Consider the following 15,701-nt stretch of genomic DNA (forward strand, 5'->3'; position numbering starts at 1 on the left):
ACCACTATTTCATGTAATCCATCATTTCTACACTAGATACATATTGATCACCTCATAACAGAATGGATCTAAAATCGGTAATAAGATGGTATTGTACTAAATAAATACAGTACAAAATTTTTAAATTTCACAAATTATATCAAGTTACAATTTCTGCAGATGCTAAGAAATCTAATGTTATCTTTGTTACATTTGTGCTTGAAGGGCAAATATCTAGGGAGAATTTTATTACATTTTTACCATTAAAAGTTTGTACAGTCCTGTTTTTTTTTTTCTTACCTGAGCAAAATACATATGCTTTATTAATGCATTTTTCATTGCAGTAAGTTGCATATCAGACATTGTATCTCTGGATTCTTGTTCAGCTAAAAGATGGTTTATTTGGATATCTTCAGTAATATGTTGTATTTCATTCTGTGTAGGTCAAAAGATGTATTAACTTGCGTATAAAGAGACAGATGTCTGAAACAACTCTACACTTTTTTGTCGTCTTTAGATATTTTTCCATATATTCTTTTATACAGTTTATTATAACATTATTTTGGACTAAAATAGAGTGTGAAATTAAAAGATAGCTATTCCAGATTAGTTCTGTGAGGATGAGCTCTCTCATTTTGAATTAGCTTGATCCAGACGTAAAGGCCCTCTTATTCCAAAATACAGGTAATGGAATAAATAGGGTTGTGGCGCCTGTCTCCTTCCCTTTCCCCCCCACCTTTCCCAAAAGTCAATTTTTTAGAATGGGAGCTGAAGTGAAAGTACCTATTGCAAAACAAACTAGTTGGGATGTGTTCATCCTTACACTTCAGTGAGAGCAGCAATGCTAGCAGTAAGAACTAGAAGACTAGTTCACACAGTAATAAGCAGGCAACTAATAAAAGGTGATGTTATGTTGATAAAAAGTTTCAGTTTTTGGCTTCAAGAATTGCATATTTCACCCCATATTCCAGACTTTTACCTCTCAAAGCTACAGATCGATATAAAAAATGTTGTATTATATTTCTAAAAAGATAAGTTTGCTGCACATTGTAGAATTAATTACTTTTGGCAATTTGGGAAAAGAATTTAAGAGCCCTCCTTTCCCCCAATAAAGTGGTCCTTGAACAAGGAACAGGTTCCCCACCCCCCATATTCACAGAGTTGACGGCTACACGATCCATTTGACCACGTAGTCTGACCTCTTGAATATCACAGATCATTGCATTTTATCCAGTTATCCCTGTATTAAGACTAATAACTTGTATTTGGCCAAAACATGTCTTCTAAAAAGGATCCAGTCTTGATTTGAAAACAGCAAGTGATGGAGAAACCACAACTCCTCTTGGTAGTTTGTTATAATCATTAATCATCCTCACAGTTCAAAATTTGTGCCCAACTTCTGATTAGAATTTGTCTTGCTTCAGTTTCCAGTCATTGGTTCTTGTATGCCTTTCTCCGTTAGATGAACCATTAGGTACCTTTAGACCAAATATTTTGTTCCGGTATAGGTACTTTTACACTGTTATCAAATAACTTTTTTTTGCTGAACTTAAGTCACTCACTGCACAGAATTTTTCTCAGTCTCTAAATCATTTTTGTGACATTCTTATGCTCCCTTTCCAAAATACCAATATTCTTTTTAAAAACAGGGAGGCCAGCACTGCAAGCAATATTCCAGTATCAGTGTCACCAATGCCACACTGACAGGTAAAAATCACCTCCCTCCAAGAATCGCATTAGTCACAGCATTACATTGGAAGTTCATGTTGAGTTGCTTGTCTATTATGACCACTAAATATTTTTCAGAGTAACTACTTTCCAGGATAGAGTCCTTTATTTTGGTGGTTCTTACCCAAGAGTTTGGGAACCCTGGAGGTAGGGGGGGACTGTCAGCACTTTTCAGGGGGTCCACTATGCAGAGCCAGTACTAGACTTGCTGAGACACAGGGCAGAAAGGTGAAGCCTCATCCCATAGGATGGAAGCCTGGGGTTCTGAACTCCACCACTCAGGGATGAAGCTAAGTAATGTAGCTTCTCAGGGACACCAAGCAATTGCCCTACTTGCTACCCTCCAATGCCAGGCCTGGCTTTTAATTGCAGAAAACCAATTATTCTGATGTAGATGGGCTGTGGAGTTTTTAATAGTATGTTGGGGGATGGGAGCCTTGGAAAGAAAAAGGTTAAGAAGCCCTGCCCTATTCTGTACATTTGGCCATATTCCTTGTTATTTTATCACTAGGGCCCTACCAAAATTCATTGTTCACATTGGTCAATTTCATCGCTACAGATCTTAAAATTAGTCAGTTTCATGATTTAAAGTGTACATTTGAAACTTCATGGTGTTGTAACTGTGGGGATCCTGTGGACCAAGGAGTTGGAGGGAGGCTGGGGGGAGGGGTGCGGTTCTAAAGCTGTTGTAGGGGGATTGCACGATTGCCATATGCTCTTCTGTGCTGCCTTCAGAGGCCAGAAGGAAACTGCAGGTGCTACCTTTGGAGGTGGGCTTATAAAGCAGCATAGAAGAGAATAAGGCAATCCTGTAACTGGCCCTCCCAGCTGGGAGGCTCCTAGAGGCAGAGGTAAATCCAGCCTCTTCAGTACTTGCAGAGAGTGCCCCAGCTGTGGGCTCCTAGGTGCTAATCAGGGTCAGTGGTGGATTAATGGTCCCCAGACAATTTGAGAAGTGCCTTGACAGGAGTTGGTGGGGGAGGGACAATGAGTGGAAGCCCTGAGTCTGAGCGACCTGAAACTCACGTAGCAGCTGTCAGAGACAACAGCCCTAGGCTGAGGCACTCCAAGTTTTGGGTGCAGCCATGTATGGGTGGGGGGAAAATGGGAGCAGCCCCAAGCCAGTCAAGAGCTATGAAGGCTAGAGATGCAAAGGGTGACAGTCCCCAGCTCAGATCCCCAAGCCTGGCAGGAGCTGCAAAGGGCAGAAACCTAAGCCCCAGCTGGAACCTGAGCATCCCCCAGCCACTGGGGGAGGGGTGGAGCAGCAGCCCGGGCAGGAGCCAGAGATAAGAAGCAGCAGAAATCCAAGAGTTCAGGCACACCAAGCCCTGGCAGGAGCTACGTGCAGACGTAAGCCCTTAAATTGAGAAGCCTGAGCCCAGAAAGGAGCCAAAGGGATATACCACCCTCACTTCAGCACTGCCTGTGGAGGTGGGTCTGATCTTTTCCCACGACAGCCACGCAATAGAAGAACAGGTCCCGTCCCCCTCTAGCCTGCTCATTTCAAGGTCAGATTTCATGGGGCAGGACTTATTTTACAGTCTGAGATGTATTTTTCATAGCTGTGAAATTGGTAGGGCCCTAGTTATAACCATTTGAATTTGAGATTCACTTTGAGGGAGTAATAAACTAGGGCCCAATCCTGCAAGGTTCTGTGTAACAAAGAGGTCTGCCTGGTTTAAGAGGTAGAGGGGAATGTGGCCAGCCAAATCCTGTTCACAGAGTTCTAGAATAGATACTGGGGAAGAACAACTGGTCTGAGTGCAATAGCCGAGTGTCTAGGAAAACCCTGGTACCTGTCTCTTTAAGCGATGCAATTTCTGTGGGCTGAGGTTCTTCTCTCAGCCAACCAGGACAAGGCTTGGGGACAAAAGTAGTACATAACATAAATGTTCCTTTTTTTTCCCCCTTCCATGCATGGAATAAGTTTTGTTATGTCCACCAAGGCATGTGTAGATGTGCACCACCAGTAGAGACACATGATGCTGGTTGTGGGCACTCTGCTGATCATCTATGCAGCATTTGAATCTCTTCTGGGTAGCTTCCCAAGTGCTCTGCTTAGAAGGAACACTGCATAAAGTGCCTCTTCCCTCATCAGAAGTGATTCAGAGAGCAAAGAGGTTCCTGCAGAAGCCCCTGAGACTCATGGTGAAAAAGGGCTAGGGTGGTACGATCTTACTTCCCAACTGTAAAAGGAGGCAGAAAGTCTGCACTCCAATGGAGATGCATGGAAGAACTATTAGGAAACTTTTGTTTTTACTTCTGGGGTTTTTTTTTTTTTTAAAGGTTTGTCAGCTCAGGTGGAACTGGTGGAGGGCAATTTAAAAGGAGCAGAGAGAAGCAAAACACAAGCCCTGGAAAGTAAGATGTATAATCCCTCAGCCTCAGCTAAGAGAAAAGGATTTGGGTCTGGAGAGCCACTGGAAACTATGTGGGAAGAGTTAATGTGTTAGACTCCAGAAGGAAATTCTGATTTTAAATACTTCAATCTGTGGAAAGTTAGTGAGTACTGAAGGTGCCCTGCCATGAAGAGATGCTCTGGAGGTACCATTCCTGCTACGTCAGCAAAGCACTCAAATGTGTGCTGAACTTTAAGCAAGAAAGAAGTCTTACTGATTTCCATGGGACTACTCATGTGCTGAGCATTAAGAACATGTTTGTGTAGTTTGCTGATCTGCCAGTGCCAAACAATTGAGGAAATAGCATTCATAATGCCAATCCTATAGGAAGCTTTAATGCAAAATTCTGAAAACCCTAGTATGCCTTTAGCCCACAATGCAAAAATGAGATAAGTTTAAACGTACAATTGTCACAATGTCAAGATCAAGAAAAATTTCAGTTCAAGTTTGTGGAGATAGCACCACGTTTCATTTTGACATTAAGTAATTTTAGTGACACACCATTTTAAGAGGGATAAGACTCAATCAAAAAACAAGATAAAATGAAGGTTGCTTCCTTGTAAGTTGAGTCTTCTGCACATGCACATTCCTGGCATAAATGGACCAAATCTTCTAGCAGGTCTTGGGCCCTTCCCCACCCCCTCACTGTTCTTGAATGCTCTAAGGGGGAGGCTACAGAAGTATTATGCTCCAGCTGTCTCAGTTCCTTCTACCACCTCCTTAAATCCCCTCTTCCTCAGAGTCCTAACTTCATTTATGGAAGGAAGATGGAGAATTTGCTTATGCAGAGGTAGACTCAAAGAATACCAGTTCCAACAGCTCAGAAATATTAATCGAACATCACTAGATTGGTTGGATAATTAGATAGCTAAGGCAGCACCGACACCAATCAATTCCAACAAAGCCAGGCCAGAAAGACCCAATGAGATTCCTGGTCAGTTTGCTCAAAGAGTATACCTGTAGCTCTGTAACAGTATGTTTACAAGTAACAGTAGTGAATGAACAGTAATTAGAAGGCATTAGCCAGTTGTGTGCACAAAGAAAGAGGGTGCTATTGTATCTGATCCAGACAAAAGCAGAATGGAAAACATGGATACACACTATCTTCTCAATTATACTTAAAACCAGTTAGTATATGCTATTTAAAAAGCATTAAAAAATTTTTAAAAGGAGTTAATTTTTAAAAAATTAAGTAGAGAGAATCCCTTCCTCTATTGTTTATTGATTACAACCCAGTGATTTATCAACTTAGCAGTATTAATAATGAAGAATTAATTTCAGTTAAAAATGTTTTACTTACCTCAAAAAGATAGTCACCTATATATTGCACAGGATAATATGATGCCTCGAAACGATGTTTCTCTCTCTCTGTGGTGACACTTTTATTATCAGTGAATACATGAGTAATAGCTTTTACTGCCTTTTGTGGTAGATAGACAGTTGCCTTTCCAGCTTCTAGAACTCTAAAACAGTTTAAAGTATGTATATACTGTAAATAATTTGTTTTAAAAAGCATTGTTAAATGTTAAACTACAATGTATCCAAAATTAACACAAAATGAGCGGGCACCGAGTCACTCTTCCTTCCATAGCAAGCTAACTTAGCATTTGAGAGCCCTGCAATAAGCAGGTAACCCAAGTAGATAGTACTGTCTTTTCAGTTTAGAATGGAGTACTAATTTCTTTAATCTTTTAGAAAGCTTCTAACAAGTGCACTTTTATAAAACTCAAACTTAGTATCAATATAGCTATGGTTTATTAAAATATAGTGCAAGATATCTAGTGGATCTTTAACTAAATGAAGAGGGATTTATTGAAAATGAGATATTGTTTTCCTTACCCGTGAATTAGAACTTACACAAAAAAGACCTATACTGTATAATTTGCAGGCACTGGGTACAGTTAGTCCTACCTAACATAATACCCAAACAGCTCAACTAATGTTTCTGGCCCATTAGGTGTAATTTCTTCCCCATACACAACTTCCAGAGATGCACTGCTGCAATTTATATTTCTAAGAAAAGATGACAGGTAACAGAAGGGGTGAGGAGAAAAGGGAGTCTTCTAAATTGGTGGTTGCATATACTAGAAAAAAATCAAATTAAAAAACAAAATGTCCTGGTGTTGCCTACTTATATATGTACCAGCTAGGTTAGTCATAATTCAGGGAAAATCAGAGGAGAAAAAACAAGCAACACTGCTATTAAGAACAGTTTGGGATCTACCAAATTCATAGACATAAAAAATGTACCATGGAGGATGAAATCTGGTCTTGTGTGCACCTTTATCTTTTGTGTACAAGGCTCATTGATTAACTGTGTACAGTTAGGCTGTGTCTAGACTGGCATGATTTTCCGGAAATGCTTTTAATGGAAAAGTTTTCCGTTAAAAGCATTTTCGGAAAAGCACGTCTAGATTGGCACGGACGCTTTTCTGCAAAAGCACTTTTTGCGGAAAAGCGTCCATGGCCAATCTAGACGCACTTTTGCGCAAAAAAGCCCCGATCGCCATTTTCGCGATCGGCCTTTTTTGCAGAAAACAAATCTCAGCTGTCTACACTGGCCCTTTTGTGCAAAAGTTTTGCGCAAAAGGGACTTTTGCCCGAACGGGAGCAGCATAGTATTTCCGCAAAAAGCACTGATTTCTTACAGTAGGAGGTCAGTGCTTTTGCGGAAATTCAAGAGGCCAGTGTAGACAGCTGGCAAGTTTTTCCGGAAAAGCAGCTGATTTTCCGGAAAAACTGGCCAGTCTAGACACAGCCTTATACTTTCACATCCCTACCTAGAACACCGGCACTGAAGATGAAGGAAGAAAATGCAACAGTGATAACTTGTAATGGAATGTTCTTGAACCACAGCTGTTTACTGTCCTTGATAAGAAGGAAACTGGCTTGTTCATATTCTCTGCCATTAAAACAATACTTAACACATTTTGCTGGAGAAGGGAACAGGACAGCTTAATTTCCCCCTGCTAAGAAAGAAGAAACCATCTACAACTTAATAAAGTAGGTGTTAATGGTTCTGCATCTTTTGGAATGGGGTCATAGCCAGTGTTACCTATTAGCTGAGTGTTTGGGTTGCCACCGAGGAGAGCTTTAAATACAGCCGAAATGATTAGCAGAGCACCCACAGCTGGCACCATTTGTTTCTACTGATGGTGCATATCTGCACATACCTTGGTGCACTTAATTTATTCCACACCTGGATGGAAATAATTAGAGGAAACATTTGCCAGGGCCCACAGTTTCTAAATGCAAGATGATTATACACTTACAAAGAGGTTTCAGTCTAGTAGTAACCTAAGTTAATGTTATGAAGATAATAAGGTGATAGGAAACAGCCAGCATGGATTTGTAATTAATAAAACAAATCAGACCAAGCTGATAGCTTTCTTTGATAGGATAACAAGTGTTATGGATAACTAGGAAGGGGTGGACGTAGTACATCTAGACTTTAGTAAAGCATCTTATATGGTCTCACATGACCTTATCAATAAACTAGGGAAAAACAACTTATATCGGACTACTGTAAGGTAGGTACATAACTAGCCGGACAACCATTCTCAGAGAGTAGTTAATAATGGTTCACAGCCATGCTGGAAGGGCATAACAAAGTGGGATTCCACACGGGTCTGTTTTGGGACCGGTTCTGTTCAACATATTCATTAACGATTTAGATATTGGCATACAGAGTAAGTTTATTAAGTTTGCAGATGATACCAAGTTGGGAGGGGTTGCAACTGCTTTGGAGGATAGGGTCAAAATTCAAAATGATCTGGACAAACTGGAGAAATGGTCTGAGGTAAATAGGATGAAGTTAAATAAGGACAAAGGCAAAGTACTCCACCTAGGAAGGAACAATCACTTTCACACATACAGAATAGAAAGCAACTGTCTAGGAAGGAGTACTGCAGAAAAGGATCTAGGTGTCCTAGTGGATCACAAGCTAAATATAAGACAACAGTGTGACATTTGTTGCAAAAAAAGCTAACATGATTCTGGGATGCATTAACAGGAGTCTTGTGGTCAAGACACAAGAAGTATTTCTTCTGCTCTACTCTAAGCTGATTAGGCCTCAGCTAGAGTTTTGTTTCCACTTCTGGGCACTACATTTCAAGAAAGATGTGGAGAAATTGGAGGGTCCAGAGAAGAGGAACAAAAATGATTAAAAGTCTAGAACACATGACCTATGAGGGAAGACTAAAAGAATTGGGTTTCTTTAGTTTGGAAAAGAGAAGACTGAGAGGGGACATGCCAATAGTTTTCAAGTATCCAAAGGAGTGTTACAAGGAGGAGAGAGAAAAATTGTTTTGCTTGACCTCTGATGATAGAACAAAGAGCAATGGGTTTCAATTGAGCAAGGGAGGTTTAGGTTGGACATCAGGAAAAATTTCCTAACTGTCAGAGTGGTTAAACATTGGAATAAATTGCCTAGGGGAGGTTGTGGACTCTCCATCACTGGAGATATTTAAGAGCAAGTTAGACGGGCATATATCGGGCACAATATATCTAGATGGTGATTCCACCTCTGATCTAGATGGTGCTTGATCCTGCCATGAGGGCAGGGGACTGGACTTGATGACCTCTCAAGTTCCCTTCCAGTTCTAGTATTCTGAGATTGAGGAGAAAAGACTAGTCGTTATTATGGCCTGTGCCTTGAGTTAGACTTTGAAAGCTACATAAAACCTGTAAGGAGCTTAGGCCCTACATAAAGAATAAATATGGGGTTTTGTCTTGAGGGGAATTACATTAGTCTCATATGAGCAGGAGTTGAAATTGTTCAGATCTCTACTGTTTAGTAAGTTTGACTTCAATCTGCTTTAGAAAATGGCTTGGATGAAATCTGCAGTCCTGAACACCCCTCTCCAAGCTGATATGTCAGACTACTACTTAATAGAAAAACCATTCTTCAAATGGGACTATAAAACCTCTTCATCAAGAAAATCACTTTTACCACCACTATATATGCAATTTTAAACAGCTGATTGGCTTTTTTTTTTTTTAAACGTTTAGTTTAAAATTCCAGTTGGAAAATAGTCATTCTGCTTCAGATGATTGACCTAAAACTTACTTAATGTAAGGAAGGGAAAGTCTTTAGCAGACCACGATAACATCACAATAAGTCTCAAGAAGGTGCAGACCATAAAGTTTTTTACATATATTGAATGTTAGGGCATGAGACTGACAGCTGAATTCCTTCAGCAACCCAAGTAATACAACAATAACCACCTGATACACTAATGGATTAACTGGCTAGTAGAATGAGATTTTTTAAATATTAATTAAAAAAAACAGTTTTATGGACACGAGGAGCAGGCATTATCCCCTATATTCTACTACAGGTTGAAACTCCTTAATCCAGACCTCCTGGTCTGGCAACACCCCTGATCTGATATCATCAAGTAACTCCATGAAAGTACTCACAGGGGTAAGCCGTTGGGCTAGGGCTAGGAATGTTGCAAAACTAGAGGGCCCGAGACTAAGCCCTGGATCAGCAGAACTGTCGGAAGGATGGCAGAGCCCCCAGTCTTCTGGGAGAGAGGTGGAGCTCCCTGTCACAGGGAGAAGGCAGACCCATAGCTGCTGGAAGGGAGCATTGAGTCCCCTGGGCCACAGCGGGGTGCTGGAGGGGAGTGCATAACCACTTGGAGGAGCATAGAGCCCCAGAGCTGCCCGGTGGAGTGCGGCACTCCAATGGGGCAGCAGGCTGTGGGGAAGTGTGGAACCACTTTGTGAAACCCAGAGCCTCAGGTGGCAGGGGGGCTGCTTGGGGGAGTGTGCAATCTGCAGGGTGGCAGCAAAGCTGCTGGGGTGGAGCGCAAAGCCCCAGGCGACAGCAAAGTACTGTGGGGAGTGCGGGGCTATTGGGCAGTAGCAGAGCCCGCAGGCCACCTCTGCTGCTGGGGAGAAAGTGGAGCCCCTGGTGGCAGTGAACCAACTGGGGACAGAATGGAGCTCTGGATGGCTGTGGGTTCCCTTGCCACTGTGGGGACAGTGGAACCCCAGCAGGAGCGTAGAGCCTTGGGCAGCAGCTAAGTCACAGGGGGGAAAGTATAGCTCCCTTCCCTCGGTACCGTGAGGAGAGCAGAGCTCTGGGTGCAGTGGAGCTGCCTGAGGAAAAATGAAGCCCCTGGGGTGTCAGGAGTAAAGCAGACCCACCCCCCCCCCCCACTACATTGATTTCCCCTGGTCTGGGACTAGTCAAGTTCTAGGGATGCCGGACCAGGCAGATACAACCTATAGAAACTTTTTCATAATAGAAGGTTCATTTGAGCATTAAGATCCCTTCTCATTCACTTCTATCCTTTAAACACCTAGCTGCAGAACCTATCAGTAGCAAGATGTGGCACAATGGCCACTTTCAGATCATTAAAACATCCATTTCAGAAGTAAGTCTTGAAATATTAAAGACGATGTTTGCTTTTAAACACAAAATGTGAAAGTGGCAGCCAACTGAGCACTTTTAAAAACTCATTTTCTCCTTAAGTTCCTTCTTCTACCATCCCCTCCTTTACCATCTTTGTCCTCTTCCTTTTTGAATCTTCCCTATTTATCATGATGAGATTTTTTTTTAGTTCTGAGGCTGTAGCACTGGGGAGCTGCTGCATGAGCAGAACAAAAAAGGCCTAAGTCAGTCCCGAAGGGGGCTTTACAATATGTCCAATCTTACCAAGTGTATAGCATACTATTTTACTCTTACCATATGAGACAGTCTTGTTTTCCTCTCTGATTGCCATTCTCATATGATAAAAGACAAAGTTGCCATCCAAGAGAAAAGGAGAGTGATTTTACAATAAACTGAGATAATCACAGATCAAACTGTAATCTTTGACATTTTATCACACTCCTTGCCTCTCCAAGTTCAACAGGAGTATATTAGATAAGTAGGTAATATAGTTTTGGAGGGACCAAAAGTAGTGATGGGGGAAAAAAAATTAAACTAGACCTAGATGCCCTTATTCTAAAAATGCCATAGTAATGAAACAGTTGAATGGTATTTTCAGATCTAAACATTAATCAAAGTTAATAAAATCCTAGATAAAGAGGTAGAATGTCATAATTCAGAGAGCTTGAGTGGCATTACACAAATTAAATATGGTTCTGGACACTTCATTTAGGAACCAAAGAAAAATAAAAAAGAAGACTGCTAATGAAAATGAACTCTTATGACATGGCTATGCACAAATCAGGAAGGGGGAAAAAAAAGTCTTCCTATGGTTTTATGCATATTAAATAAATTACATAAGTGCTATAGTCAACAATGTGTTAATAGTATTAAGTCAAAAGAAATTAAACAAGAAGAGAAAAAACACAACAATAGAACAGTATGTCATGCTAAACTAAAGCACTGGGAGTTGTTATGGATCAAATTAATTGGGATGGGACAGGAAAAACAACAATATAATTCAGCCATATCAACTATTTTATCATTCATTACTTCAGCTTTAAGTAGTGTCATCCTACCTTGCAATAGAATCCCTTCGTTTATCACCTTCTTTAACAAGGAGGACAACTTTCCATCTGTGGAAGGCCCCTAGAGCACCAGAGCATGTCAGTTCTTCGCGCCATCTTTTAGGTGCAGATTGCATTTGAGGTGAATAATGGGAGTCTTTTTCAATTTTATATCCCCATTCGTAAGTTGTTTCATCAAGCCATCTGCCACTTTCGGCACTATTAATTATGTAGTCCTTAGTTAGTATCCATTTTCCTAGAAAGCAAATGAACTGTCAGCCACAAAAGAATTTTTGTGTAGACAAATGGCAAATGAAGATCAAATATAAAATTAGCTTCAAACTCTCTCATTCAAATACCACATTACAGTTTAAAGTAACATTTAAACAATTTTTCCTTCTACTCCAAAAGTTCTCCTTTCCTAATATTTTAACATTAGAAATTGCACAGTCTCCAGACATGGTGGTTTAGTTTTTTTCTAATGACACACTATTCTCTTAGCCCTTCCAGAATAAAATAACCCCAGATAAAAAAGAATAATCATTACATTAATTTTCCCCTCTAGATTTTTCTCCAGTGTCTTTTGTCCAATAATAACCTAGCCTTAGTAGTCTTATCTGATACTTTATACAAATAGATTTCCTGACTGTGGACAGAAATTCGGTACACTCAGAAAATGCAACAACTCTTTCAAATCATCTTTTATCAGTTTGGATGTACGAATTAAGTGGTAGTTTCTTCTTTGAAGTCATAAATACCCCTGCACTACCAGCTAACAAACCTGTCTAAATTTTTAACATGCTAAAAGCATATAGTCCATCTCTAAACCCTGCAAGTCCAGACATTCCTAATTGTGTAAGTTTAGTGGATATCAATATTGGGAGAAATGATTTTAGAATACTACTCTAATCTCTCTCCTTTCCATATACTTTCCTCTCCCTTGGCCTCACTTCCTCTGACTCTTTCTTTTTCTGTAGGTAAAGGTCTTTCTTCTTTTCTAAATGTTGCAGTACTTTCAAGTTCACATCAGAAATTGTGTATTGAAAACACTGCTTACAGCATACAGTAAGTGAAACAGACTAATTGTGTGATCCTAATCAATTTCTCAGAACAGCAGGGTTGACTGGTAAAATGCTTCACCACAGGAGCACAGATGCTATTTCTATAGGAACTAGCATTGGGTGACAGCGGACATCTAATGGAAAGACAAAAAGGTGCTTGGAACATAACCTAAGCTTAATAAACCCTTTGTCACCAATTCTTACTCAATAGGTTCCACATAATTAAAAATCCATCCACATTGGTATGCTTGTTGGAAATCTCTGTGTGAGGATAAATACTGAAGGGGATTAGAATCTACTGCATTTAATAGTTCTCAACAGTTTTACCATGAAAAGGTGGAGAAAATGCATGTTTCCCACCCCCCCCACACCCAAAAATGTGCAGAAAGGCAATATTCAGCAATATTGGACATTACTAAGGAATGACTATGGGCAAAACTATATAAGGCGGGAAGCATATTTTGTGTTCTTTTGGAAGATATACTGTGTGGTAACAAGTACAGTGGTGGTAACAAGACCAAAATACAATTTTGCATTACTTTATCCTTTATGGAAATTGAAAAAAATACAACACTGTCTATATATTAAAAGCATATCTTTATAGACTTCCATAAATAATAAAAAAAAAAAATCAGTGCTATAAACTTTGTTGCATAAGTGCCATGAGTTCACAATGGCTTAATTAAAGAAATTAATTGAAAATATGCACATCCCCATGTAATTTTTGAAAGCAGTCAGTAAGTTTACATTTGGTCTTTGAAAACCATTACAATTTTAAAAATATAGTGGTATTCAATCTCAGGGAACAACACCTTAGACTCATACCTTTGCTATTATTATTTTGGGTATCACTGACTAATTTCTGTGTTCACTCTAAATTTCTGTAGCTTCTTCTGGGTCACACCCTATTATATTTTCCAACCTCAGCAGGGCTCTGGCACATGTAAGTATTTTCTGAAATTACACTGTAATCAAAATCCCGACCTTCCTCTGTAGGGGTATAGACCCTAAATGACTGCAAAACAAATGTGATTCTGCTGCAGAAGCAGGCTAGCTTTAGAGAGCCTGTTGGGGAGATGCTGGCATGTGTGAAGCCTCCAACACATATGAATAGTACATTGGAAGGCTCTATGATGGAGAGAGCAGAAATACTGCTAGAGCATACATGACAATGGAGATCCATTGATAGAAGAAATGCAACAGTCACCAAAGTGCAGTCCCACTGGCACTCTGTGAATTGAAAGGATTCCAATCCTTCCTATCCCAGTAAGTAATGCTTGAACAAACTCCTTATAATAATGCTTGGTGAGATGGGTAGTGGAATTTATCACTAAATTAAGATTTCAGTCACGAATAAATGTACACTCCATTTTATTTCATCCACTGTGGTCTGAGCCAGAAATAAAACAATTCAGAACGCACTGAGTTGAAGATTTACATTGTAAACCATGTAAACACTCACAAAATTTAAGTACCATTCATAAATAGGTGGCCTATCCGTCTTTATTGAAGAGCTGACTTGCTAAGATACTTTAGATAATTAGCATGACTATTACTCGGTAGTCAAAAAAATCATATTTTATAACTCCAAATATTGTTACTACCTTTAATAGCAAAAGTTGATTTTTTAAAAATGTACATTTTTCACTTTGGGGGACAAAGTTCTCTCTTTTTTTTTTTAAACTAGGTCTGAGCCACATATATAAAGTTCTGATTTGTTGCCTATTGTACCATGTATTAGTTTGGAAAGGAGAAGACTGAGTGGGGACATGATAGTGGTTTTCAGGTATCTAAAAGGGTGTCACAAGGAGGAGGGAGAAAAATTATTCTCCTTGGCCTCTGAGAATACGACAAGAGCAATGGGCTTAAACTGCAGCAAGGGAGGTTTAGGTTGGTCATTAGGAAAAAAACTTCATGTTAGGGTGGTTAAACACTAGAATAAGTTGGCAGGGGGGTAGTGAAATCTCCATCTCTGGAAATTTTAAGAGCAGGTTAGACAGACATCTGTCAGGGATGGTCTATGGTACTGGGTCCTGCCGTGAGGGCAGAGGACTGGACTCGATGATCTCGAGGTCCCTTCAAGTTCTAGTGTTCTAGGATTCTATGATCACTGTTTATAGCATTGTTTCTCAATTGTCAGATAGTCTGCACTAAGTGATTTAGAAAATTGCTATGCCTATATTATAGAACACGTAACTTCATGTTTCAGAAAAATATAAGGCCTGGTCTACATTATGAAGTTATGTCGACATTAGGCACGTTATGTCAATTTTGTAATGAATGAGTCTACACCACCCTTACGGGATTTTAAAGTTCGCAATGGGAGCAATAGCACTAAATTTGACCTTCTGAGTTTAAATTTGGAGTACTGTTCAATTTGACATTCTTGGATTCTGGAAGATGTTCTCCAATGTGACTGTTCTGGACAGCACTTTCAATTGTGCTGCACTCCCAGTATACAGGAAAATACCTAGGAACTCTTTAATTTCATTTCCTATTTGGTTAGTGTGGTGAGTGCAGCAGCACATCTGATTACAAATGCCCATGGTTGCAAATGAGCTCCAGCAAGGACTGCAGATCTTGGATCTGATTGATGTGTGAGGAGAACTACTGGAGCTCAACTACTGGAGAAGATGAAAAAAATGGATACAGGATAAAATGTTCAACAAGTTCATGTAATCCTCTGCACTCACAGGACATACCTGAATGTATGGATGCACCTGCTATTAGAGGTCATCCACACCAAACAGGAGGACAGAAAAGCATGCAGATAACGTGTGTAAGACACAGGACAAAATGTTGATGCTCATGGGGGAGCAAATAGAGCTGATGAAGCACATGGTAGAGGTGCACGAAAAGCAGATGGAGCACAGAGCCAGCCTGCATCCACTGAAAAAAAATCACATGCCTTCCTCACCAAGTTCCATACCCTCCTCTTCCAGGCATCCTAGAATGTGGAAGGGAGAAAGCCTAGGAAGCCTTTAACTCAACTCCAAGCACTGGCTCCGGGGACAGAAGGCTGTCATTCCCACAAATTTTATTGCTACACAGGATGACTGTAATAAGCTACATGTCCTTGTGC

General features: G+C 40.2%; 1 protein-coding gene across 2 annotated transcripts in view; it reads right to left on the bottom strand.

Annotated features, from left to right (window-relative positions):
• The window catches only part of SLF1 (SMC5/6 complex localization factor 1), an 86,502-nt gene that overhangs the window by 61,251 nt on the left and 9,550 nt on the right, over window positions 1-15,701 (bottom strand). For both annotated transcript variants that reach the window (XM_075932142.1, XM_075932143.1), the window contains exons 4-6: window positions 11,571-11,814; window positions 5,410-5,572; window positions 280-414 (exon numbers count right to left, since the gene is read on the bottom strand). In XM_075932142.1, coding sequence (XP_075788257.1) covers window positions 280-414; window positions 5,410-5,572; window positions 11,571-11,814 — 542 coding nt within the window. The remainder of the gene's footprint in view (window positions 1-279; window positions 415-5,409; window positions 5,573-11,570; window positions 11,815-15,701) is intronic.

Source organism: Pelodiscus sinensis, chromosome 6, assembly GCF_049634645.1.
Source record: "Pelodiscus sinensis isolate JC-2024 chromosome 6, ASM4963464v1, whole genome shotgun sequence".
Lineage (NCBI taxonomy): Eukaryota > Metazoa > Chordata > Testudines > Trionychidae > Pelodiscus > Pelodiscus sinensis.